We start from the raw sequence: 26,238 nt of genomic DNA, 5'->3' as shown, positions 1-26,238 counted from the left end.
TGTAAACCCCTGTGAGGAAATAAGACACAGGAAACGATGTGAACTTTAAAAGCTTTATTAAACTTCAAACTATCTTCTTGAGAAGCCTGGAATGGTATCAAAATGAATTAACACACAATCAACTACGAAAGGCTCGACTGTGTACACGGCGTCTTTTTATGTGCACAGTACGTTACATCTCCAGAGTTGTTCAAACAAATACAACTGAGAAACAGCAACAGCTTTGTGGATTGAGTCACACTTAACTGTGCCTAGTTCATCCGATTTGAACCTCACAGAGCCTGTGAAGTAACAGTCGAGTGACTCTGTTGTGTCACTCAGAGTAAACGCCACCTTCTGGAGTGGGGGAAAAAAAAGCCTTTGTTGTGTCACATGACACTGAAATGTTCTAAAATGACCAAGAGGCTTTTGAAACAGTTGGCAGAGAAGTGGTTGCTTTCACCATCTCTCGGCAGAGAAGAAGTGTCGCACACCAAAACAATAATGGCAAGTCCAATGTGTGTGACAAGTCCTTGCAGTCCAACTCTACAAACATATGTACACTTTTGCTACGTTCTGACAGGCCCTTGTTCAAATAGCTCGTTATTAAAGAAAGGCACATTAAGAAGCTGTTAGTTGTGTGGATTTGCTTTGACTATCGCAAAGTCATGACTACATGAACACCATACTACTACTACAAGCTCATATCTACACACAGCTTGTTAAATAGTGACTATCAAATCATCCACAAATAACGTACAACTACAAGAAAAGTCACATATATTTACATACCACAGTCCTGTAATAAACCCTGCAGAGTTAACAGTGGCCTGAGTGAACCTGGGTAAATAAAGGTTATTGGAAGTCGGGCATTTCTGTCTGCTGAGGTTGAAGAGATGAGAGGAATACAGGGGTTTTAAGGCACAGAGGGGAAAAAAAGATGGAGGTGGGAAGAGATCCTACTGGTTTGAATAACCCAATTTCCCAGCCCCAGTGCCTATTCTCAGTTGACTGGCTAGCCTATATTTAGCCTGTAAACATCCACATGATCTTGACATACAGTCAACATAGACTCAAGGATACTCTCTTTTGTAAGAGAGCATTCATATAAGAGGAGCTAAAATAAAATTTGGTTTTCAGTTCAGCTGGTGTGCGCTTTCTATTTTTGGATTTACATTTCCGCTCCAGGCAGCTTTTGACTCTTGGCTTGAAATCCACCACATACCTGCATTGTTTGAAAAATATAGAATGCACGGCTTGTTGTAAATGGACTAAAACGTAAGGAAGAGTTGGGAAAAACATATTCACATTATTGCCAAGAGTGAGATGAGAAGATCAATACCACTCATGTCTGTAAAGTAAATATGAACTACAGCTAAACTAAGATAATCCTCGACAACACAGTGAGTAACTGCAGATTTTTTTTGTCGAGGAAAATCTATGTTGATTGTTAAGTTCACACAGAGATTGTATACTGTATGTGTGTGAGTGAGGGCACAGGGGCTGCATGATGGATGCATTCCCGAAACATTCACTGGCCATTCCCTCTCGACACCAGACTCTGATTCCACCAATCAGGATTCACTACGAGGTTCCAGCCAACCTTTTTTGTTTTTGTTTTTAAGGCTGCGATCTCATGTAACACAACATTGCTTTCACCTCTCGGGTTTGCTCTCTCGGGGCTAACGTTTCCCACAGTCGAGGGGTCAGTGTCAAGGCTGTGTGAAAAAGAATTGACACTACTGCGACAGTATGTGGGTTAAAATTTATAATGGTGACCAAATGGCCATGAGGAGGAACACAATTTGACAGATTGTCAGGTCAACATCAGAAATCACACTGATCCTGCTGTTTTGGTCTTATCAGAATGTTCTGGAAGGTAGAGGGGGCTACTTTGCTTGTACAAATAATAAAAAAAAGAGAAAATAGTGGAACATCAGGCCTGGAGAGCTGGTTTTAGCATCATAGTGGAAAGGATATTTTTGAACATGATCTATTTCCTGGCTCCCTGGATGGATGATGGACTACGGTTGAGATTTGATCTGAAGGCTGTACAGTCTTTTGGGGCTGGGTGCAGAAGAGGTAGAGGTCGAGGGTCCAGCTTAGATGACCTCCCTGCTGTTGCGAATGGCACAGCAGAGCACCATACTGAAGATCATCCCAATGATCTGTTGGGACGAAAACAGATTTTGAACAAAATCGTTCTCGCTCGCAATGCGTGCGTATTTGCGTGTGTTTTCAAGTCTTCTCAGATGCTGACTCACCATGACTCCAGCGATGCCAATGCCCACGTATCCAATGATGAAGAGCTTACTGTTGAAGAACTCCTTGATGCCTGTCTCACAGTCCTGCAGACCAAAGATAAGAGGAATCAAGCAGTGTGAAGTTGTCGTGAACCAGGATGATTTGTGTGACGCCATGACTCAGAGGGCCGGAATTTTATTTCCTCCCCGAGTCTGGAGCTGGTGTCAGATCTTACCTTTGTGTCTGCTGCGGGTTCAGTACACGGGCTTTCTATGGTCCCACAACAGTTCAGCTGAAAGTGGAAAGATAAACATAATATGATGTATGAGCAGACATAATGCATTTTCTATGCATTAAGAAAAAAGTGTTGCTCTAAATATTTTCTTTTAATACTTACTACTTTCTGGTATGAGATGATCAATGTGCTGTTATTGTTTTCATTGTAGGTCGTTGTGTAGAAGGTCTGAACGTCTTTGATAATCTGTGTGATAGTGGACAGTGCATGATGTGGTGCCATTAGCATTCATTTAACTAAATGTACTACTTAAGCTATCAAATATTGGATGTACCTTGTCCTTGTTTAAGAATCCAAACACCCCTGCTGCCAACTCCGCACCAAAGATGATCAACAGACAGGCAAAGAACTGAAGGAATCCACAGAAACAATAAAGAGGGACAACAAATAGGAAGGTGAAATATATGTCAACTTAAAGATAATTAAAAGGTATCGAACTAAGACAGAAGCATTTCGGTTCAGATTTTGCTCTTGTGGTACGTATGCATTTGTATACTCACTGAACCCAGCAGGCATTGAGATTCCCGAACAGCTCCACAACAGCCAAAGAAACCAACCAACATCACCAGACTGCCAGCACCTATCAGGATATAGACACCTGGAGGAACACGGAAAAAGACACTGATGCAATTATAAACAAAAATGCAGGAAATAAAGATACACTCTATTCAGCAACGTAGAGAAGACATGCTCAGATTTCCCCATCTAATTCATCTGGCAATTAAGATCTATAGAAGCACCAGCAGAGGGAAGCACAGAGCTAGAAATGTAAGTCATGATATTCTAGGTTGCCGAGCAGACTGGTGACGATGGTATTCACATTTAAGAATGTGCTCTTTCTGTGGTTAGTGCTTAGATCCTTATTTTTTAGGAGTGGATCCACTTATTGTGCCTTTTAATTGTGTCCTCATTTGAGATGCCTTGTAAATAGCCTTGTTGCCAACAGCCTTATTCAAGAGAAGCTCTAAGTGGGACCTCCTTAGGTGCCCTGATCTCCCATCAACCCACTCATTGGGAAAACAGGACTCATACAAGGGAAGGGTTGAACAGAATTCCTCTTGCTAAACTAATTCGGGACCTTTCTAGCTATGTGGTCGGGGATCAGAGTTGACCACGGCACAACAAACTGAAAACTGATAACATTCACTCTTGCATGCAGAGTTTCAGTCTTTCAAAGAAATATATTTCACACCCTGTGCCATGTCTTACCTGAAGTCTGCAAGGAAACGATACATACTTAAACCCACACAGGACATAAATGTTGAATATTTTATGATTTATTGTGATTATAAAGTTGAACACATCATTTATCTAAAACAGTTTTAACCTGTGTATGGTATGTCTTTCACACATTTTGTATTTGTATTCGTCTGATGTGTCTGTGTGGTTTGTGTTATATACTGTGTCTCTGTCTCTGCACAACCAGTTGACTTTTGGGGACAAGTCAAGTGATTTGATTGTTTTCTTTTTCTTTTTTCTTTAAATCCAGGTATGACCCACGAAGTACGGTATCATGATTTGTAACATAATAGCTGTCTTGCTTCATGAAGCTCACACAAATAATAATCCACCTGTCCGAGTAAAAAAGCTGGATCTGTGTCAGGGCAGACCACGACCCACTTTTTTTGAGATTATCTGATGGATTTGTTACATGTGACCCAACATGACAAAGTCAGCAAGATAAAAGAAACAAGGGTCAGGTCAGAAGCAGAAAATAGTGGCAAAACGAATCAGGTTATATGGTGTGTGTATATGTATACTAATTCAACTGTCACTACTTTCTGTATTTCAGTATATATTTAAATCAGTTTTCTAAAAGAAGCCTGATCTGTATTTTTGTTGACCATGTAAATTGTAGATATATTGACCTCTAGATAATTAAAAACATATTCCAGTATATCCAAACAATACTGGTATAAACAAGCCTGCATCCAGCATCTGAGGGCACGGCCACTCACATTAAGAACAGATTGGAATAATGGGAGCATTAATGGCTTAAAAAAGGAGGGCATAACCTTTTTCCTCAGGTAGAGACAGAAACACGTGCTGACCCAGCATCAGTCAAATGTTTAACTTTATTTTAATTTAGCTTTTGTGCCATTTCTTAAATCCCCTTTAATGGTTTGGATCACATCTTCTGTCCCAGAGGGTAAAACAATTAAAAATATATAATTTACTACAGTACTTTAAATTCTGTCTAAATGTGATTTCTTTTTCAAAATCAATTTCCTCATGTGTTTGATTTTTATTATTATTATTTTTTAGAATATGGAGATATTTACAGATGCATCTGTTGTTTTATTTTCACATTTTATAACTGATTCATATTTGTATTATTCATCTTTCAATTGATTCTTCATAGCACTACCGATAGGTATTGTACATTTACCAAATGTGCCAACACTCATTATACTTCAAGATGTCTCTTTTAAAAAGACTCACTTCCAACATTTTTGGTGCATGTGTGGAATCAACCACACGGATCAGGTTGGACCAGCCGCACACGTTTTTTGTACATCTTGTTGTTGTATCTGGTTTTTACAGATAATGTCTAGCAGCATCCTCAACCTGCAGTGATATCGAGTAACACCCCCACCCCCACCCCCACCTGCATGCCAAATGGTTCAGCCCATATTCTTCAATATGACCTGTGGAAATGAACACTGCCCATTCATGCGCGCGCGCACACACACACACACACACATACTCTCTCTACCCCTGTTTTTTGAGACTACTCTTAACTCTAAACATTGTAGCTGACATGTGATTTCTGGAATGATGTTGCAGACTGAAGTTTACTGGAGCAGTCGGGGTGGATAAAAGAGGACGGACACCCTTGGTCTTTTCATATATTCTCAAAGGAGAGGAACAGGGCAGAGTTGGGGAACCGAATGGACACAGTGAGAGGAAGAATCCAGACACAGAGAGATCATCTCATTTTAAAAAGGGAATATCAATTTTTGGATAACTGAAATAACTTAAATGCACACTGTTGTCATTGGACATCTCTGTAATTTCATGAACAACAATGGGGTCATGTGTCAAGGTTTTTTTTTTCTCTTCAATTTAGGATTTCATAAACTTTAACTAATCAATATTGTTGCAAGGATATCCTCCTGAGTGCATCTTTGGTGTTGTCTTTGAATTATAATCTTCAAAGTGACCATCTGCACTGTCAGCATGCCTTTGTTAGTGTTGAAATGCATGCTGCTGTGTGCGCTGATGCATGGAGCGGTGTGTGCCTGTATGCTGAAAAACCACACATTATGGATTGAGAGGCGTGACTGTGGCCAGTGTATGGCCATCAACACTACCATCTGCAACGGCTACTGTTACACACAGGTGACTACACACTCTCACACTGTTCATGGAAGCTCTTCATCTGAGCATTTTAGATATTTTAACAAAGTGTATGATTAGGTGATGTTGATGTGACGATGCTCATGATAAGAATACTTGATGCAACATATTTGATTCAGCATTGTAAATCTTCTAAAACATGATTTTGCTGAGTTGTAAATTCGACCGTGGTGGAAGGAGTACACAGATATTTTACTAAAATAAAAATAGGAATACTACTATGTAGAAATACTCTGTTAAAAGTCCGGCATTGTGGGACGGGGAGCCAGTGGAGGTTCTGGAGAACAGGGGTGATGTGGTCACGGGAGCGGGTGTGGGTGAGCAGGCAAGCAGCAGAGTTTTGGATGTACTGGAATTTATTTAGGATTTTGGATGATGTGCCGTGAAGAATGCTGTTGCAGTCGTCAATTCTGGAGGTGATGAAGGTGTGGATCAGAGTTTCAGCAGCAGATGAGGAGAGTGATGGGTGGAGACGGGCGATGTTTTTTAAGTGGAAAAAGGCAGTTCTGGTGATTTGTTTGACGTGGTGTTCAAAGGAGAGGTTGCTGTCGAAACATGACTCCAAGGTTGCGGATGTGTGGGGAGGGAGACAGAGTGGAGCTGTCGATGGTGAGGCAGAAGTTGGTTGACTGGTTTTAGTGAGGGATTTGGGACCGATGACGATCATGTCAGATTTATCACAGTTCAGTTTGAGGAAGTTGATTTGCATCCATGATTTAATGTCAGTGAGGCAGTTGGTGAGAGTGGAGTGAGTAGCATTATTTGAGATTATAGTTTGTATTTATTATCTAAATCTGCAAAGTAACTAGAAACTAAAGCTTTCAAATAAATGTAGTAGGGAAAAAAGTGCAATATTTCCCCCCCGAAATGTAGTAAAGTAAATGTATAAAGTACCATAAAATGAAAATACTCAAGTAAAGCACAAGTAGGCCTGCCTCAGTATACCTCAGTAAGGTCTATACATTGAGAAAGTGATATGGGAAGAAGTTTGGCCAAATTCAACTCTATGTTTACAGGACACCAACTTCAGGGGACGTTTTGGGAGGAATTTCGTCATCCAGCGCAGTTGTGTGCCTCGCTCCCTGGTGTACCGAGCCGCATATGTGCCGGGCTGCCCCCAGGACGTCAACCCATACCTGTATTATCCTGCTGCTCAACGTTGCAGCTGCAGGCGCTGCGACACGCGCACACACCACTGCGTCCGCTCCAGCCATATCTCCAATAACCGATGCACCGTGACCCATGGCGGTGCGAAGAGCCAGACCCAGCCCTCCGTGAGAACCTGACGCTAACACAGTCAAAGCACATGCATGGCAAATGATACAGCTGATGGACCAGCAGTGCTTGTTGATGTTATTGTTGTGCATCTAAGCTCCTCAGCTGCTCATGTTGTTGTTTTTTCTTTTTTATAGTATCTAAATAAAACACTGTGTTGAACATGCATTGTAACTTTATTGTGAAAATTGTGTAAATTAAAGAAATGAGAATAATTGTAGGCTATGGAAATAAATAAGTGCATAACAGGTGTATTGCCATATTAAATAATGCCAAATCTGATAGGCTTATTCTACATTTGGGAGGAGACTGATTTTGTTAATTTGAGTGGCTTTACTAAAAGGGTTTTACACATTGTTTGCACAAAGCCTTATGCACATGTCTCACAAACAGCCACAGGAGTAACTGCTAACACTGTTGGGCATAGGCCTACTGTTGTATGCCAGAGCCCTGGCAGAAACACCGACATTTGATGTCATTATTTAATGTGGCCTAATTACAGAGGCTAAATTAAATTAAATGTTCTGTCAAACCTGTGAGAAAGCTTTAGGAAAAGTTGCATCATGCCCACCTGTGTGACGTAGGTTCCTGAGCAGAGTTGGCCCTCCCGCTTTACAAACTTGTCACCTGTTTGTGCTTTAAATATGATGGCACCATCTTGTGATCCAAACTAAATCGTAAAAGTTGAACTTAATATATGAGGATTCATCTCAAGTCTCAAATCTTTGTGGACTCACACATGAAGAAACTTCACTGAAACCAGCCAGAATAAAAAAGGTGACAAGTTAATGCAGGTGATACATGTGATGCCTTTCTTACCAGTGATGAGATTATCCTATGTTATAAGGCTTTATGTTACCGGCAACAAGAGAGCCGATGGCATTGCTGCTCTTCTCATCCGATTTCTGGAGGACCACGATTGTCTGGACAAATAGAACATTTGGTAAGTGAAACTGCTTTTGTTTTCTTTACATCTGCAGTGTGTTAATTTTGCCTATCGTGTCGTTTATGGATAGTGTTCCCTGATGTAACTAATATTTGAATGGCCCTTGCTCTTTAGTGTTGCTGGATTGTTTTGTCAGGCTTTGTTGTGAATATATGTGACGGTTCAGGGTGTATTAATTACATCGATTTTGACCATATGCATTGTCCGTTAATTACGAAGCATCCCGTCCTGCGTGGGTTTAGGGTCTGGATAATTGAATCAGTTTGGGCTGTTTTCTTTTACAAACAATAAGTATGGTCTGGAGAAATGGGGTTGTGTGGCGCTTGCTTAGCCCTGTTTGAATCAGTAGGGAACAGCTGCCTAAACGCTGCGGGGAGAATGTGGCGTGAGTTTGTGCGTGTTGTTTTCCTTACTAAGCTAGTTTAGCATAGCCTCGCAGAACATACGCGCCTCAGCTGTGTTTTATTTTGCTTCCGGGGTCAGACGCTGACCCGGAAACTAAACAGACAGACAGACCGGTGTCTCCACCGAAAACATTATATTTACCACAATTTAAGCTTCTGCATTTTCAAAATGCACTAGTATTATTGTTCGGTTTATATGCCTCGTACCGAACGGTTTAATACGAATACGTGATGTTACACACCTAGAAACAAATAACCGTAGCTGTGGCGCCATCATGAGGTTATTAGGTGTAAGACAGCAGTGAATGCCCAGGTATAAAATGCACGGCCCGCTAGATACATTATCATGTTTTATGCTTGTGCTTATAAAGCATTAAATACATGCATTTCATCTATGAAAGACACGGTGATGATGAAAGAGATGATGATTTATTATTTTACAGTGATAAACATACGTAAGCATTTTTAACCAAGAAATAATTTTTCTCAACTCATTTATCAGAAAGTAAAAAGTAAGGAAAAATATCTGCCGGTAAACTAAAGTAAAAACCATAAAACAAACTGGCTATGATCTCTAATATGAACGTGTCTGTTTTATGTTAACTCTTGTGGCCACAAACGACTGATCTGATGACTGCAGAGAATGATGGACATTTATTGAGCATTAAGATGGCAGCTGTCTGCGGGCCAGCCAACTTCAACGTTACCGTGTAAGACAGAAGTAGTACCAGAAGCGATCACACTCCTGTGACCAATCCTGCTTTAGACAGAGGTTAGGACCTCCCACCTGGCATACAGACACATACATATTTATTTATTTCAGCATTTAATTGTTATTTTATTCATTTATTTCTGAATTCAAACATTTATTAATGCATTTATTTATTTATACTTAAGTCATTTCTGTCCTCCATACTCTGAATGCATGGAAAAGGATCTAGACCTGGAAAAAAACATTAACATGGCAAGGCAATCAAAAGATTGCAGCAAAACACACTGAGGAGTGATGCCAGTGGTATAAAACAGATGTATTTATTTTTTTGATTAATTTGACTCTCTTTCTGTTGGACAAGTAATAATTTGGGCACTCTGGTTTCTACCTACTGGCCAATCCTATTGTCATTTGATTTTTGAGCATATTGTGCTTGTATGATGTGATGATTATGTATTTACTTTGTAGAGTGATGCAGGCGTGTCTACAGATTTACCATGTATGTGTGTGTTTATGTACATGTGCTAGACGTCATATATATATATATATAACATATATATATATATAACATATATATATATATATATATATATATATATATAAGCATATATATATATATATATATGAGCAAAAATAAATAAATATATATATATATATATATATATAGATATATATACACATATATATATATATATATATCAATCGGCAGAGATCTTTTCCAGACGTGGTTTGTGTGCGAGTAATTGCAGAATTGCGGCAGTGTATGGTTGATTGCCTGCAGCGTAATGTCTCAGGGAGACATCGATTCAAATTTAGGAATGACTGTTTTTATTGTTTCAATGTATGTTTTAAATCTACTTTACTTATGCCTTGATGCTTTTAATGGTTTCATGTGAAGCACTTTGAATTACCTTGTTGTTGAAATGTGCTATACAAATAAACTTGCCTTGCCTATATAATGACGTCTAGCACGGCAAAATGAGGTGACCTTTTTATTTATTTACTTTTCTGTTCTTCGAGGTGGGTGTACCAGTCGGGGCCACTGCCTCAAAGGCTCGGTCACCACGGGTCTTAAATCGTGTGCGTGGGACTGACAGAAGACCTACAGCGTTTGACCTGAGAGTGCGGGCGGGTGAATAGGGACGAAGTAGATCAGCTACGTCAGTCAGAGCCTGACCGTGAAGTGCTCTGTAAGTGATGGTGAGAATTTTGAAGTGTATCCTAGATGCTACAGGGAGCCAGTGGAGAGATCGGAGTATGGGGGTGATGTGAGACCGTCGATTTGTCCTGGTGAGCAATCTGGCGGCCGCGTCTTGGATGACCTGCAGACGGTCTGCAGGTCATTTTATCATCATTTTAGGTCATTTTATCAATTTTATCATTAAAGAAGTTCATGAAGTCATTGCTACTGAGGTCTATAGGGATACTCGGCACAACAGAGCTGTGACTCTCTGTCAGCCTGGCTACAGTGCTGAAGAGGAACCTGGGGTTGTTCTTATTTTTCTCTATTAACGATGAGTAATAAGCTGCTCTGGCATTACGGAGGGCCTTCTTATATGTCTTAAGACTGTCTCACCAGAGTAACCGAGATTCTTCCAAGTTAGTGGAAAGCCATGTTCTTTCAAGTTTACGCGATGTTTGCTTTAATTTGCGGGTTTCAGGGTTATACCATGGAGCGAACCTCCTTTGTTTTACCAACTTCTTTTTTAAAGGAGCAATAGAGTCTAGTGTCCTTCTCAGTGAGCTTGTAGCACTGTCGACAAGATGATCAATCTGGGTCAGTCTAAAGTTAGCACAGGAGTCCTCTGTTATATTGAAGCATGGTATTGAGTTAAATACAGACGGAATCGCTTCTTTAAATTGAGCTACGGCACCATCAGATAGACATCTAGTGTAGTAACTCTTGCTTAACGGTGTACACTCCGTTAGTAGGAATTCAAAGGTTATTAGATAATGATCTGATAGAAGAGGGTTCTGTGGATAGACTATTAAATCTTCTATGTTAATGCCATAAGTCAGAACCAGGTCGAGAGTGTGGTTAAAACAGTGAGTGGGTTTCTGTACATTCTGATAGAAACCAATCGAATCTAATAATGAGATAAATGCAGTACTGAGGCTATTGTTCTCGACATCCACATGAATATTAAAGTCACCTACAATAATTACTTTATCTGTTTTAAGGACTAGACTTGATAAAAACTGAAAAAATTCCGAATACGGACCTGGGGCCCGGTACACTATAACAAATATAACTGGCTGTATTGTTTTCCAGGTTGGGTGTGAAAGACTAACAACCAAGCTTTCAAATGAGTTATAGTCTAGTTTAGGTTTAGGGTTTAATAATAGGCTAGAGTCAAAGATGGCTGCTACTCCACCTCCTCGGCCGGCGCCTCGAGGAATGTGAGTATTGATATGACTTGGAGGAGTTGATTCATTTAGGCTGACATATTCATCATTACTCAGCAAGGTTTCAGTAAGACAAAATAAATCAATATGATTATCTGATATTAGCTCATTTATTAGTAGAGCTTTAGATGACAAAGATCTGATATTTAAGAGTCCACATTTAATTATCCTATTTTGTTGTACTGTTGCGGTAGTTTTAACTTGGATTAAGTTATTTTGTTTAACTCCTCGATCGTTTATTTTTGATTTAATTAATTTCAGTGGCCGTGGGGCAGACACAGTCTCTATGTGGTTTTGCGTGAGTAACTGCTCTAATGGAAGCTCAGAGGAGTGTGTAAGACTGCAACTCTGCTTCCTGGTCTGATCTCTGGGTTGTCATGTACCAGGTCCATACAGAACTGGGTCAGATTTGCAGAGATGAGATCTGCTCCATCCAAAGTAGGATGAATGCCGTCCCTCCTAAGCAAACCAGGTTTTCCCCAGAAAGTGTCCCAGTTATCTACGAAGTCATAACACACATGTGACAACACATTGGTGTTACACATGTAAACATGTTATCTTTGTGCTAGCACAAATGTACATGTAGCGCAGACGGAACCAATTCCATACAGCACTAAACAACGCAAATAAACATTATTTTCGGTACAGTACACGCACATTAAATGTTCTCGAACATGAAGGACAACAGAATCTATAACTGATTGTCTTAAAATGCTAAACATTATTAGCCTTGCAGTTCTCTCCTGAAGGCTTAGTCACTCGAAAAGAAGGATTTCACATCGCACGTCGAGGCTGAAACTCGCACCCTACAGAGAGAAGGCCGGAGCACGTGTGTCCGCTGCTTTGTACAGTCGACACGCTCCAATAAGAAATCTACCAAGACTGGTTTACAATTATAAGGAATTTAATTCCACTGATGCAAGTACGATTACAGTTAAACATTGGAGTACATACTCCTATGAAATATTACAATATAAACCCACTTTGGAAAAAAACTACCTCTGGTCCCAGGACACAGCCGTCCCGGAGATCCACACGCTAAAAGAGGCAGAAAAAACACTTTCTAACCCGCCCACATATTCGCTCGCGACTCCTCCCCTGCCGTCTATCTCAATTTCTATTGGCTTCTAGTGCTTCTAGTGGCTTTAGTGGCAACATCATTGTTCCCACTAGGTCAGTCACTTAACGTTATACATCTATTCCTGGAATAAACAAGTGTGCTCACTTTAAAACATATTGGCTGTGCATGAACACAAAATACAGAACACACATGTGACAACACATTGGTGGGCATCACACTCACAACATGTTATCTTTGTGCGAGTTCAAATGCACATGTAGTGCAGACAGACACCAATTCCAGACAGCACTAAACAACGAAAATAAACATTATTTTCGGTACAGTACACTCACATTAAATGTTCTCGAACATGAAGGACAACAGAATCTATAACTGATTGTCTTAAAATGCTAAACATTATTAGCCTTGCAGTTCTCTCCTGAAGGCTTCGTCACTCGAAAAGAAGGATTTCACATCCTGCCTCGCTCTTCACGTCCCGCTAGCTTTATCTGGAGTACAGTGCCTTCTAGTGGCTTTAGTGGCAACATCATTGTTCCCACTAGGGTTTCACATCCCACAAAGGATTTCACATCCTGCCTCGCTCTTCACGTCCCGCTAGCTTTGTCTGGAGTACAGTGCCTTCTAGTGGCTTTAGTGGCAACATCATTGTTCCCACTAGGGTTTCACATCCCACAAAGGATTTCACATCCTGCTGCGCTCTTCACGTCCCGCTAACACATTGGTGGGCATCACACTCACAACATATTATCTTTTTAACATGACCATTGCTGCTATTCCCAGTCCAGCGACGGTGCCAAGAAGCGCTCCTGCTTTCAGTAGAAACCGCCAACCTCTGGTCTGAGTCTCAGCAGCTTCAGGACAAGTCTGCTCATTAATTAGGGCCAACATGACAGACACCTCAGACACCTTTGGCTGCTGTTCCAGGTCATTCATTCGGGCCGTCTTGACATCATCGTCATGCTCAGACACCTTTAGCTGCTGTTCCAGGTCATTAATTCGGGCCGTCTTGACATCATCGTCATGCTCAGACACCTTTAGCTGCTGTTCCAGGTCATTAATTCGGGCCGTCTTGACATCATCGTCATCCTCAGACACCTTTAGCTGCTGTTCCAGGTCATTAATTCGGGCCGTCTTGACATCATCGTCATCCGCAGACACCTTTAGCTGCTGTTCCAGGTCATTAATTCGGGCCGTCTTGACATCATCGTCATCCGCAGACACCTTTAGCTGCTGTTCCAGGTCATTAATTCGGGCCGTCTTGACATCATCGTCATCCTCAGACACCTTTAGCTGCTGTTCCAGGTCATTAATTCGGTCCGTCTTGACATCATCGTCATCCTCAGACACCTTTAGCTGCTGTTCCAGGTCATTAATTCGGGCCGTCTTGATATCATCGTCATGCTCAGACACCTTTAGCTGCTGTTCCAGGTCATTAATTCGGGCCGTCTCGACATCATCGTCATCCGCAGACACCTTTAGCTGCTGTTCCAGGTCATTAATTCGGGCCGTCTCGACATCATCGTCATCCTCAGACACCTTTAGCTGCTGTTCCAGGTCATTAATTCGGTCCGTCTTGACATCATCGTCATCCTCAGACACCTTTAGCTGCTGTTCCAGGTCATTAATTCGGGCCGTCTTGATATCATCGTCATGCTCAGACACCTTTAGCTGCTGTTCCAGGTCATTAATTCGGGCCGTCTTGACATCATCGTCATCCTCAGACACCTTTAGCTGCTGTTCCAGGTCATTAATTCGGGCCGTCTTGACATCATCGTCATCCTCAGACACCTTTAGCTGCTGTTCCAGGTCATTCATTAGACTCTTCCAAAAGAATTTAGGTGGAGCCGGCAAGGGGATCACGTCAGGATGAATCTCATGCTTCTCATCAAGCTGCCCAGGGTCATTACTTTTGACCAACATGACATCATCGTCATCCTCAGACACCTTTAGCTGCTGTTCCAGGTCATTCATTCGGGCCGTCTTGACATCATCGTCATGCTCAGACACCTTTAGCTGCTGTTCCAGGTCATTAATTCGGGCCGTCTTGATATCATCGTCATGCTCAGACACCTTTAGCTGCTGTTCCAGGTCATTCATTCGGGCCGTCTTGACATCATCGTCATGCTCAGACACCTTTAGCTGCTGTTCCAGGTCATTAATTCGGGCCGTCTTGACATCATCGTCATCCTCAGACACCTTTAGCTGCTGTTCCAGGTCATTAATTCGGTCCGTCTTGACATCATCGTCATCCTCAGACACCTTTAGCTGCTGTTCCAGGTCATTCATTCGGGCCGTCTTGACATCATCGTCATGCTCAGACACCTTTAGCTGCTGTTCCAGGTCATTCATTCGGGCCGTCTTGACATCATCGTCATGCTCAGACACCTTTAGCTGCTGTTCCAGGTCATTAATTCGGTCCGTCTTGACATCATCGTCATCCTCAGACACCTTTAGCTGCTGTTCCAGGTCATTCATTCGGGCCGTCTTGACATCATCGTCATGCTCAGACACCTTTAGCTGCTGTTCCAGGTCATTCATTCGGGCCGTCTTGACATCATCGTCATGCTCAGACACCTTTAGCTGCTGTTCCACGTCATTAATTCGGGCGAACATGACATCTTTGTCATGCTCAGACACCTTCAGCTGCTGTTCAAGTTCATTAATTTGGGCCAACGTGACATCTTTGTCATGCTCAGACACCTTCAGCTGCTGTTCAAGTTCATTAATTTGGGCCAACGTGACATCTTTGTCATGCTCAGACACCTTCAGCTGCTGTTCAAGTTCATTAATTCGGGCCAACGTGACATCTTTGTCATGCTCAGACACCTTCAGCTGCTGTTCAAGTTCATTCATTCGGGCCAACATGACATCTTTGTCATGCTCAGACACCTTCAGCTGCTGTTTAAGTTCATTAAGTTGGACCGACTTGACATCTTTGCAATGCTTTGTCTTCATTAGACGCTTCCAAAAGTATTTAGTTGGAGCCGGCAAGAGGCTCTCTGCAGCCGGCAAGAGGCTCTCTTCAGCCGGCAAGAGGCTCTCTTCAGCCGGCAAGAGGATCTCTTCAGCCGGCAAGAGGCTCTCTTCAGCCGGCAAGAGGATCTCTTCAGCCGGCAAGGGGCTCTCTTCAGGACGAATCTCATGCTTCTCATCAAGCTGCCCAGGGTCATTACTTTTGACCAACATGACATCTTTGTCATGCTCAGTCACCTTTGGCTGCTGTTCAAGTTCATTAAGTTTGACCAACCTGTCATTATCTTTCTTCCTTCGATCCTCCGAAAGGTCTTTCATGCTTAGGTGATTCATATGTATCTGTCTTCCTTCCACTGGTGTCTCTTGAAAGTCCTCAATAACTAGTTTGGATAATTAGTCGGGGGTATAGAGTTTATTTGCCTCTAATTTGTCTTTCTTGATTACACTGTAGTACTGGTGTCTCTTGACCTTCAATAACTAGTTTGGAGAAGTGAAGTCAGGGGTAGGTTATATAGTTTCTTTGCGTTTCATCTCTGTGATGTCATGCCATTCTAGGCTGTTCTAGGCTGTTCTAGACTGAACTGACGTCATTGGTGACGCTTTGCCTTTGATCGTGACGAATCATGTGTCACGTCATTCTATGCGCCAGGTGTGGCCATTTGGAGACCGATTGCGTCACCGCGGCTGTGACGAGGCTGTCCCATGAATACAGAAATATTTAAATGTTGAAATAAATGCTGAAATAAATAAATAAAATAGTAAATACATGCTGAGATGAATAAATGAAAGTTGATACTGTAACAGACTGTCTCGTGTTCTGTCGTTCTGGTGTTGACGATGATATGTCCCTTGAGGGTTGCCGTAGCGAAGGCGCAACTCCCGCCAAAGGAGCAAACAATAATAGAGTAGCCGTGGGCTGACACAAGATGTCTGGTCTCCCGACTCCAGTTATTACTGTATGATAAGTGCCCTTACACACGAACCCAAGACGCTCGGTTACAATACCTAAACAGGACGTAAATAAATAAATATATTTCTGCATTACTTCATTTATTTATTTCTGTGTCCGTATGTTCGTGAGGTAGGCGGTCCGAAACTCTTTCTTAAGCAGGCTTGGTCGAGTATGGGCGCAATACAGAAGCAACCGATTCCTAGCAAATCATCCCTGTGGACGACGTCAAAAAACTAGCTAGCAGCACTCATGGCTTCGACCGGACGGCCGCTGGCAGACCTTCTGCGGGATGTGGCTGACCAGCTTGAGAACTGTGAGTTTCTTCTGTTTAAACGTATAAGCAGCATAACAACAGCAGTTGTTTAGCTAAATAATGTTGGTCAAAGTGCCAATATACTCTATTAAACTGAACTAGATGAGTGATTTATTTATTCATGCTGTGCGTCAGATCACATTCCTGTAAAAGTGTGCGATGATATCGTTAGCCAACAGAGCCTTCTCCATATCTGCCCCCTTCCTCTGGAACTCTCCCCAAAAACATCCGAGATTGCAATGACTTTTCCACTTTCAAATCCCAAATCAAAACCCACCTGTTCAAAACTGCTTTTAAAGTGTGACCACTATTGTGTATTTTATGTTTTTAGTGTATTGCTTTTATATATGATTATTTCAATGTAAAGTGTCTTTGAGTGTCATGAAAAGCGCTATATAAATAAAATGTTTTATTATCATTATTATGCTTCATCTGCAACGGCTTATGTTCTTGTACTGATTATAGCTTATCCTCTTCACTTGACTCTAGGCGAGGTTTCAAGCCTGTTTTGTCCATACATTGGAGGGAGAAGGACGACAAGGAGGTGAACTGTTGCTGCGCCTGCACAACTTCATTCGTACACTCACTCTTTCTGTTGTATTGAGGATAAAAATGCATTAGACAATCAACAACAATTCCCTATTTGTTGTATCAAATCTGAATATTATGCAAGTGTTGAGAAATCAGGATTTTTAATCTGTTCTAATTCTAATTGTCACTATTAGCTGGAGGATACAGCAGATTTGTCATCTGAAGAAAATAACCTAATTAATGAGTTGGCACTGTTCTGGGATTTGCCTGCAGTCACATCTGACAACAGAAGATGGCTGCTGGACAAACTGCTCCTCCATGCTGTGAGTATTCTGATCTGTACTCAATAGATCATACAAACCAGACAGACTAATCAGAGTTGAAGTTCTGATGTAGGACAACATTATGTCTTTCGCAGTTTGTCTTTATTGTGACATACACAGATGGATGTTGATGAGTTTATTAAGTAATGCTAATTAGACTATTGGTTAAAGATTAGTAAGGCTGCTTTGTTTTTCTGTTGTGATGCAAATGTTTTGCAGGTCCTTGGAAGAACCTCAAGACAAGTGAAACAGTTACGAAGGGGGTTAAAAGAGACACCGATCTGGCCTTTGCTAACTGAGAGGAAAGACACAATTCCCCTCCTCTTTACAAGAGCATCTGATGTACAGTGCACACCACAGGTAAGTGACCCCATGATGCTAAGTCAAAAACACTAACACAAATTAGTTTTTCAGAAATTACATGTGTTTTCTACCCTCTGGCAGCCATTGGTTTCACTTCATTACAATAAACATTAACCTGGTGAGATCTGAAACGTGTTGCATTGAAATGATCACAGTCAGCATTTGATCTCTTTTTTTAAAAGTTAAACCTACATCACATCACTGCATGAACAAGTACTGCTCAAACATGGTTGTCCTGAAGTCCTTGCAAGTTTCATAGAAATGAACTGACACTAATTGCTGCCTAAAAGGAAGGAAACTAATATAAAAAAAATGTGTTACCATGCAAAAACCTCCAGTATGGTTCTTTAAAATAACAACTATGCCCTGATCGAATTACAATTTGGATTATTAGAATTGAAAATGTCTCATTTTCTATTCTGCTGTTTATTGTGCTTTCTATTCTCTTGGTTGTTTCGAAAGACAAGTGTTAACTGATCGTATAAAATGAATCCGTCAGATGGCCAGAAGATAAAGTGGCCAACAGAGGATGAGGATGAAGACAGTGAAACGTACACGGACCAAGACGTCAGGTTCGAAACGTCCCTGGCTGTTTGTGCTTCCTTGCCTCCTTCCTAACGTTCATTCATCCATTCGGCCCCTGCAGCGATGCGAAGACAGCGGTTCACCTTTGCAACACCACCTAATCTCTTAGTTTAAGGTGGGTCATGCATGCACTTACCGACACATAGTTTATGGTCTACCTTCATCATGTTTCGTTCGAATAGCCTGCTTCTTTGACATATTTTAGCTCGCAATTGATAGCCTACTGCAGCTCAGAAGTAGCTTGTTAAAGTAGCAGGGCAGGTGTGCAACTTTTGGTTTAGTGCAGAGCAGATCTATTCATGTGACACGTCGGAACATAGTCAAAGCAGACACGGTACCTTATCAGAATTAGCGGTACATCTTATGAGAAGTCCTGATTAAAAGTGTCTGCTACAATACCAAAAGGCTTTACCAGCTGAAAATTTTAATAATAATCATAATATTAGATCCACCACTTTTCAATTAACATGTGATTGCATAAATTGGTACTAGCACTTAACGTATTGTCCAAACATGCCCCCTTTAGTCAATTTATTTATTTTACTGTTTTGCCATAGTACCATAGGGCCCCGAATTACAGGTCATAAGCACAAGGGTAATAGTGTGAAAGAAAAGTTGCAAGATTCTCACTTCAGTTTTCCAGCATTCAAGTTTCTTCTTTAAGATCTTTATCATTTCTAGAGTACATGTGTTTTTGATAATCATGTTACTGTCAATGACATTGAATGTGACTCTAAAAACAATTTAAAATAACAAGATTTCATATCAACTTGTCTGACTCCCTTAACCCAAGTCATGTGACTGCTTCAAGTTTAATAAGGTGGTAGATATTAATACATTCTTTTCAGTGACAGAGGACTTGTTGGCAACTTCCCTCACAAGATAGGGAGATGAATCCCTGGGAGCTAGTTTGCTTGTGGTTTGATTTCGGTAGCGTGATTACTGAGCTTGGCTCCAGTTCTTGGCTGGCGGTGCAGTGGGTGGAGAGTAATGTCAAATTTATCCCAGGATCTTCGGGGCTGGACTTGCCTCTCTCTCTATATATAAGACTGACTTTCTTTCTCCTCTTGCCTTGCTTCGTGTCTCCTAGGGACTCTCAGCCTGCTTTCCCTCTGCTGCCTCCTTTTGTGCGGACCATCTTTTGCACTCTCAACAACCAAGAACCATGGCCCAGCAGCAGCAGATTAGGTATGAACCTGCTCTGTCCATTAGGACAATACACCAAACCCCTCCAGCATGATACAGTGTGTAGGCTGCTCAAAGAGCAAAATAGGAATAAAGCATGCTTTGATTATTTAACTGCATTAACACCTGTAATAGAACACAGTTGTAGTTTGCCCTCTGTTTCTCTAGAGCTACCATGGCAAATCATAGAAGCCTTCGGGTGTGTAATGCCTTCTGCACGTATGTGTATGTTGTGTTATTTACTCTGTCGACAAGTTATTTTTGGATGAGCCGATTTCCAGAGGCAGTCACTCTGTACCCAGTTCTGTTGCAATGCTAATGCCTCACAAATAGAATACACGCTTAAAAAGCTGAATGAATTACTTTCCAATGGAGATGGTGTCCTTAATTTTGTGCTTTAGACGACCAAATCCTTGTACTTGTACACCTTTACTCAATTTCTAGGAATGTTGTGAGAAAGGGAATGATTGTTGTGCGCATGTCTGTTCTGACGTGTCGTTAAACAGCCTCCCAGCTAAGCTGATAAATGGAGGGATTGCAGGCATGGTAGGAGTCACCTGTGTGTTCCCAATAGACCTGGCCAAGACCCGCCTACAGAACCAGCGCAGCGGGCAGCAACTCTACAAGAACATGTAAGAGCCACCCAAGCCAAAAGAAAAGATGACGGATGGCCCCCTTACCCCTTCTCACTATTTAGTATTTACCTTTTTAATAATTACCTACCACACATCATTTGAAAACTATCTCCTTGTATGAAGACTCTTCCCAAGTTTTAATTTTCCAAGCCCTGACTATTTTATTAACACTCACTTAATTATAATATGCATAAACATGAGGGTATCCTTTAAATAATTTGCATAATTATCAATGTCTGTGTTTTTTCTCCTTCAGGATGGATTGCCTAATAAAGACAGTTAAATCAGAGGGCTACTTTGGCATGTACAGAGGTAACACTATTCTCATTGTTTGTAAAATACTGACATTTTTAAGATGTGCCTGAATAGTCTCCTTGAATAGAATATCAAGACCTGTGATACACTTTGATTGGCCTGAACCAAACTTACCAATTTCATCTGACTCCCAAAGAAGGATGCTTTTCTTATGCCACGTTTCTTTAATTATTATTGATTTTCATCTGCCATGCTGTGTCATGGCTAAGTGCTTGGATCAAATTCCATGAAAATAGATTAATCAGTGGTTCATCTTTTGTGATCTCAGAACCACAACTCACTGCACTGAAGCAATGGACATTTTATGCCTCACATAAATCATTGTTGCTTTATCTGATTGACAACCTCTGTGATGTGGAATTCATTTCTTTAACAGACATCTTGCTACATCAATGGTTCATTAGTATTAAGTTTGTCAATGCTTGTTGCAGGCGCAGCAGTAAATCTCACCCTGGTAACTCCCGAGAAGGCCATCAAACTAGCTGCTAATGACTTCTTCCGCCACCAGTTGAGCAAAGATGGGTGAGTAGTACCACGGATTAAGCCGGACAACGTGAGTCCCTTTTTTTTTTTTTTAAATAACCCTGTCCATGTGTTGTCAGTGGCAGGTTGACTGTGTTTAAGGAGATGTTGGCAGGATGCTGTGCAGGAATGTGCCAGGTCATAATCACCACACCCATGGAGATGCTCAAGATCCAGTTGCAGGATGCTGGCAGGCTAGGTAATTACAAGAAAGTCAGCAGCAGCAAATAATGCTTTGATGTGCTCTTTACGTCCTCAACAGTTACCCGAAAACAGTTACAATATGTTTCCTCTCTCTGCCAGCGGCCCAGCAGAGGGTGGTGCCTAGTGTAGTGACGACTCTAAAGATGGGGGGGACCAGCGCTGTTGTTAGCCGTTCCTACAACGCCAGCCCTGCGCCTCAAGTCACGCGAGTGTCCGCCACACAGATCACCAGAGAGCTGCTGAGGACCAAAGGAGTGTCAGGACTGTACAGGGGACTCGGAGCCACGTTGATGAGGTGAGATGGGATTTCATGCTTGCTCTTGCTTAAAGCCACAGTTGACAACTATAATAAAATTAAAGTTTTGTCAAATTTGCTCAAACTGTCAGTATATCCTGACGGTACATGAGATGGATAATCTGTGAAAAGAAATCAGGTTCCTCTGCCTGAAGGAGCGGCCATTCTCTGCTCATGAACTCCTGTCAAACGAAGCAGTGCAGATCAAATATGAATCAAGATTCTGTTACTGTATTGCGTGTTTCTTACCTGAAATGTTTTCAGAAACATGTTAACTTGTACTGTTGAGCTGTAAAATGAGTTTGCGACCCGGCCGCCATGTTTAAAATCAGTCGAGCCAAAACCAAGCACCGCCCACAGAGCGCTTCTAATTTTGCAGCTAAACCGTAGACGAAAATATGTTCCTGAGAAGAGAAATAGGCAATGCAGTAACAGAATCTTGATTCTTCTTGATCAGCGCTGGCTAGTTTGACAGTTTGATTGGTTCATGAGCAACGAATGACAGTTGCGTTAGAGACTCCTCAGGTCTGATTGGTTGTTTTTCTTCGGGCGCTTGATTCTTGCAAATGCCATTGGGAGCACTAAATGTTCTCTTTCATGGACTACTGTCAGGATATAGTGACAGTTTGAGTAAATGTGACAAATATATTTGTATTACGTTAAGTTGCCAAGCAAAGCTTCAACTGGTTTTCCAGTTATTGTGGCTAACATGCAATTTTTTTTGTTGCCTTTTTAGGGACATCCCGTTCTCCGTTGTGTATTTTCCTCTTTTCGCACATCTGCACCAGCTCGGCCAGCGCTCATCTGAAGACCCATCTGTGCCCTTTTATTGGTCCTTCATGTCTGGCTGCCTGGCAGGATCCATCGCTGCTGTGACTGTTAGCCCTTGTGACGGTCAGTGACTCAATCTATGATGATAACTGGTCACCAAACATAAGCATTATTGACTGAAAGTTTAAAGTTGTTTCAAAGGTTTTTATCAATTCTCAACTAATATGCTTGGTATGTCTGGTGCAGTGGTCAAGACAAGGCTACAATCACTCAAAAAAGGAGCTAACGAGGAAACCTACAATGGAGTGGTGGACTGCATCAGGTAAATAAGTCATACAGTCATCGAACAGAATGCCTTTCCTTCCACAGGGTTTGCATGAATGGCACATGTTGCATGCTAACCCTGCACACTCTCCTCAATTGCAGAAAGATCCTGAGAAAGGAGGGTCCTGGAGCGTTCCTCAAGGGGGCCAGTTGCCGGGCCCTAGTTATTGCCCCACTCTTTGGCATTGTACAGGTTGTGTACTTTGTAGGAGTCGGAGAGTTCCTGCTTGGGTACACGCCCTCCAACATCTACTCTACATAAACAAGCTGTTTCCTAGTCTGTCGACCGCTTTATTAAATTACAGGCAGCTATGCACTGGGCATAGCCATGGACCTAGTTCTCTACCACTGTGTACCTTCTTTCTTTTTGGAGGCTTTCAGATGAAAACGATAAAGGGACCAGAGAGATGCCATTTTAATAAAAAATGGTTCCTATTGTGCCTTTAGCATGACTTGGTCTAATTTAAGAGATTGAAACCTGTATTTCTATCTGGGCCTCAGTGGAGCATATTGTGAGAGCAGAATTGCTTTCCTCACTAAGGGACTAGATAGACCTACATTGATCACCACTGCACTCAGATCAGACTCGAGACCTGTCACACCAAACCCTTCCCATGTTTTCCTAGATTCAGCCCCCATCCCTCATTATGCCCCATATTAATTGCCCTTCACTGCAACCCTAACCTGTATATCCCCTCCAACTGCCCCATGTTGGACACCACTAGGTCTAACGACGATGTTGCAAAAGAGACCTCACAGTGCAAGGGAGCGTCTACTGTGTAATAACAAAGGCCGAATGTTTAAACATTACTTGAATAGCTTCAATCCTGTTTTAAAGGGTTACACGTGAAACAACATGGATGTTGACCCCTATCATTTGATAAATAACATTTTTGACAAAATAATTGTCAGGTGTTTTCCTCCGAACAACCTGGTCTGGAAAACTGATTGTTTAAAAGGTCATAGCGTTCGACTGAATGAACATTTGGACTTCCTGTTCACCTGTATGATACAGGAATCCTCTGTTGAATTACTTTCTGTTGCAAGGAGTAAATTCCCTGTGTTATTGAACTGTTTGTCCATTCTCTTTGTCTACACTGCTTTACAGTTTGTCACTAAACTGAAACTGTTCATCTGTGCTTTCTGGTGTTTATTTCTCAGGACAATGTTGTCGAGGTGTTTGGGTTTTTTAATGGACACTGTGGGCAATCTCTGTGGGTCCATCAAACTCTTTTTTTGACTTTGGAGACCTGCTTTTTGCAGAGAAAGAAATGGCGTTTGACGGTTAGTCTCGCCAGACCTTTCGCTGTGGTCTGGCTCCACACATTAACATTATGCTGTAGGGGAAAATGCCCCGGCTTGTATTTCTTTAAACACCTCACAATTGTCTTGCAGCACTAAGCACAGGATGCAGCGATGGATAGATGGTCGATGGAGAAGAGAATGCTGGCTGAAATAGGCGGCCAGTGGTTGGCTTATATACCCACAATCTACATCTGAGGCAGACTAGATGGTGGTAAACTAGTCTAATGATGGACAAGACTTTATTTATGTGATTTGATATGTTTTTTGGACCAAATCTTCTGGAAAAGGTGTATCATGACCTATAAACAGCCACTTTCTCTTCGTTGACATTGGTTGTTCGTGACTGGTCAGGTGTTCTTGTCTGTTAGAGATACAGGAGCCCTCACAAGTGTATCGTGTATTAAGAAGCAGAACGGAGTGCAATTTTGGGCTGCACTCACCCCCTTATGGAGAATTTCATTGGTCAAACTGTTTTATGTAAATGTGTATCTTGTATTTTTCATTTGTCTCAAACGTTGCCAAGTTAAACTCAAACTGAGAGCAGTTAACATTTTAATATGTTCAAAAGTGTTTTAACCAGTTTAGAGGACAATTCATTATTTTTAACTTCATTGGAATGAACTTAATTGAACTACGCATGTAAATAGATTTGTAAATGCTGAATAAATACTTATGAATGCAGTGTTTACTTGCGTTATTTGTAGAGTGTGTGCAGCCTGAAGAGTTGCATATTCAGTCATGTATTCTCAGGTAGGGCTGTAGGGGATAGTGACAGGTTGACTGTAGACGGTGTCATACTTTTTCTGATGCAATCTTAAGGGGTGTTACCCTGCTTATTTACACATGCATCACTGGCACGGATACGTTTGAGGCTGTACAAATGCTCATGCTGCAGCGTTGGGGTAACTCTACCCCGGGGAGTCCTGGAGCCTCTGCTGCATCACAGGCGTAACTAAATATTCAGCTGTCCTTTCAGCTCAAGCGCAGAAAGGTGAAACTCTGACATGAAACACATGCGACCAAACCTGGAAACCTATTTAATCAGAGGGTATTTAAAATCCTATCTGCTGGGAAGGAAAAAAATAAATAAAATCACGTTATGATGGAATAAGTCCATGTGTTTCTGCAACCATCATTTTCAATGGCTACATGGGTCATTTTGACTACAAGCTGCTTTAAAGCCATGTTTAAATATAACTCATTCTTGGATCTATAGCACACTTCCTCCTAATGCATATTTATGTGCTACAGTGAATTAGTACTGTCTTATCTGGAGATTACGTGATTCCTTCAAAAACCTATAAAGTAAGCCTACCATATTAGGAAATCTACTTAATGTGTTAATGTGGATTTATTTTTATTTTCCGTAACCAATAATTGAAAGAACAAACTAGGCCTTTCTTCATTAATGAGTGTAAATAAAACACCACCATATTCAGATAAGATCTGATGAAAGTATCGGCCTGTTTAAATTATATTTGGTAAGGTGGGGAGGTTATATTTCAGTGTTGGAAAGGACTGAGTGCAGATTTAGCCAGTGGAGTACGTGACTCAGTCTGTGTGTAATGGAGTTTGATATCACGACTTAGAAATGTCTTTGGTAACGAGATCTAACAAGTTATTCAACATGTCAGAATCAGAAACGCAAATGCAAAATACTCAAACCCCACCTTCCAACCTTGTCCAAAATGTTATCTTTTACTTTGCTGAGAAAAACACACAAACCCATTAAATCTGGAACAACTGATGCAAAGAGCTGTTATGTCTTTATTAGCCAAGTCATGCACACAACTGCATCACTATAGTCTCATCACTTTACTAATAACTGATCTGTTTCAAAGATTACTACTTATTTCAATATAGCAGGAAATACATATAAACTATCATGCATTGTAAACCCCTGTGAGGAAATAAGACACAGGAAACGATGTGAACTTTAA

The 26,238-nt window shown here is 41.4% G+C and overlaps 1 protein-coding gene across 2 annotated transcripts; it reads left to right on the top strand.

Moving 5' to 3' along the window:
• The first annotated feature begins 17,665 nt into the window (after window positions 1–17,665).
• LOC306780420 (mitochondrial glutamate carrier 1-like) lies at window positions 17,666–24,932 on the top strand. 2 transcript variants are annotated; one of them, XM_079272793.1, is made up of 12 exons: window positions 17,666–17,794; window positions 18,014–18,154; window positions 18,657–18,857; window positions 19,833–19,930; window positions 20,434–20,559; window positions 20,819–20,874; window positions 21,309–21,399; window positions 21,486–21,598; window positions 21,703–21,898; window positions 22,635–22,792; window positions 22,916–22,991; window positions 23,096–24,932. In XM_079272793.1, exons 4-12 carry the CDS (start codon window positions 19,908–19,910, stop codon window positions 23,253–23,255), a joined length of 999 nt encoding a protein of 332 aa, XP_079128919.1. In that variant the 5' UTR covers window positions 17,666–17,794; window positions 18,014–18,154; window positions 18,657–18,857; window positions 19,833–19,907; the 3' UTR covers window positions 23,256–24,932. The 2 variants fall into 2 exon arrangements, with proteins under 2 accessions (XP_079128919.1, XP_079128918.1); XM_079272792.1 differs by having other exon boundaries at window positions 21,480–21,598.
• Window positions 24,933–26,238: the final 1,306 nt, after the last annotated feature.

The sequence above is a fragment of the Melanostigma gelatinosum genome, assembly GCF_949748355.1.
Source record: "Melanostigma gelatinosum genome assembly, chromosome: 8".
In the NCBI taxonomy this organism is placed as follows: Eukaryota; Metazoa; Chordata; class Actinopteri; order Perciformes; family Zoarcidae; genus Melanostigma; species Melanostigma gelatinosum.
The sequence above is the reverse complement of the archived record's forward strand: the minus strand, read 5'-3'. Positions and strand labels throughout refer to the sequence as shown.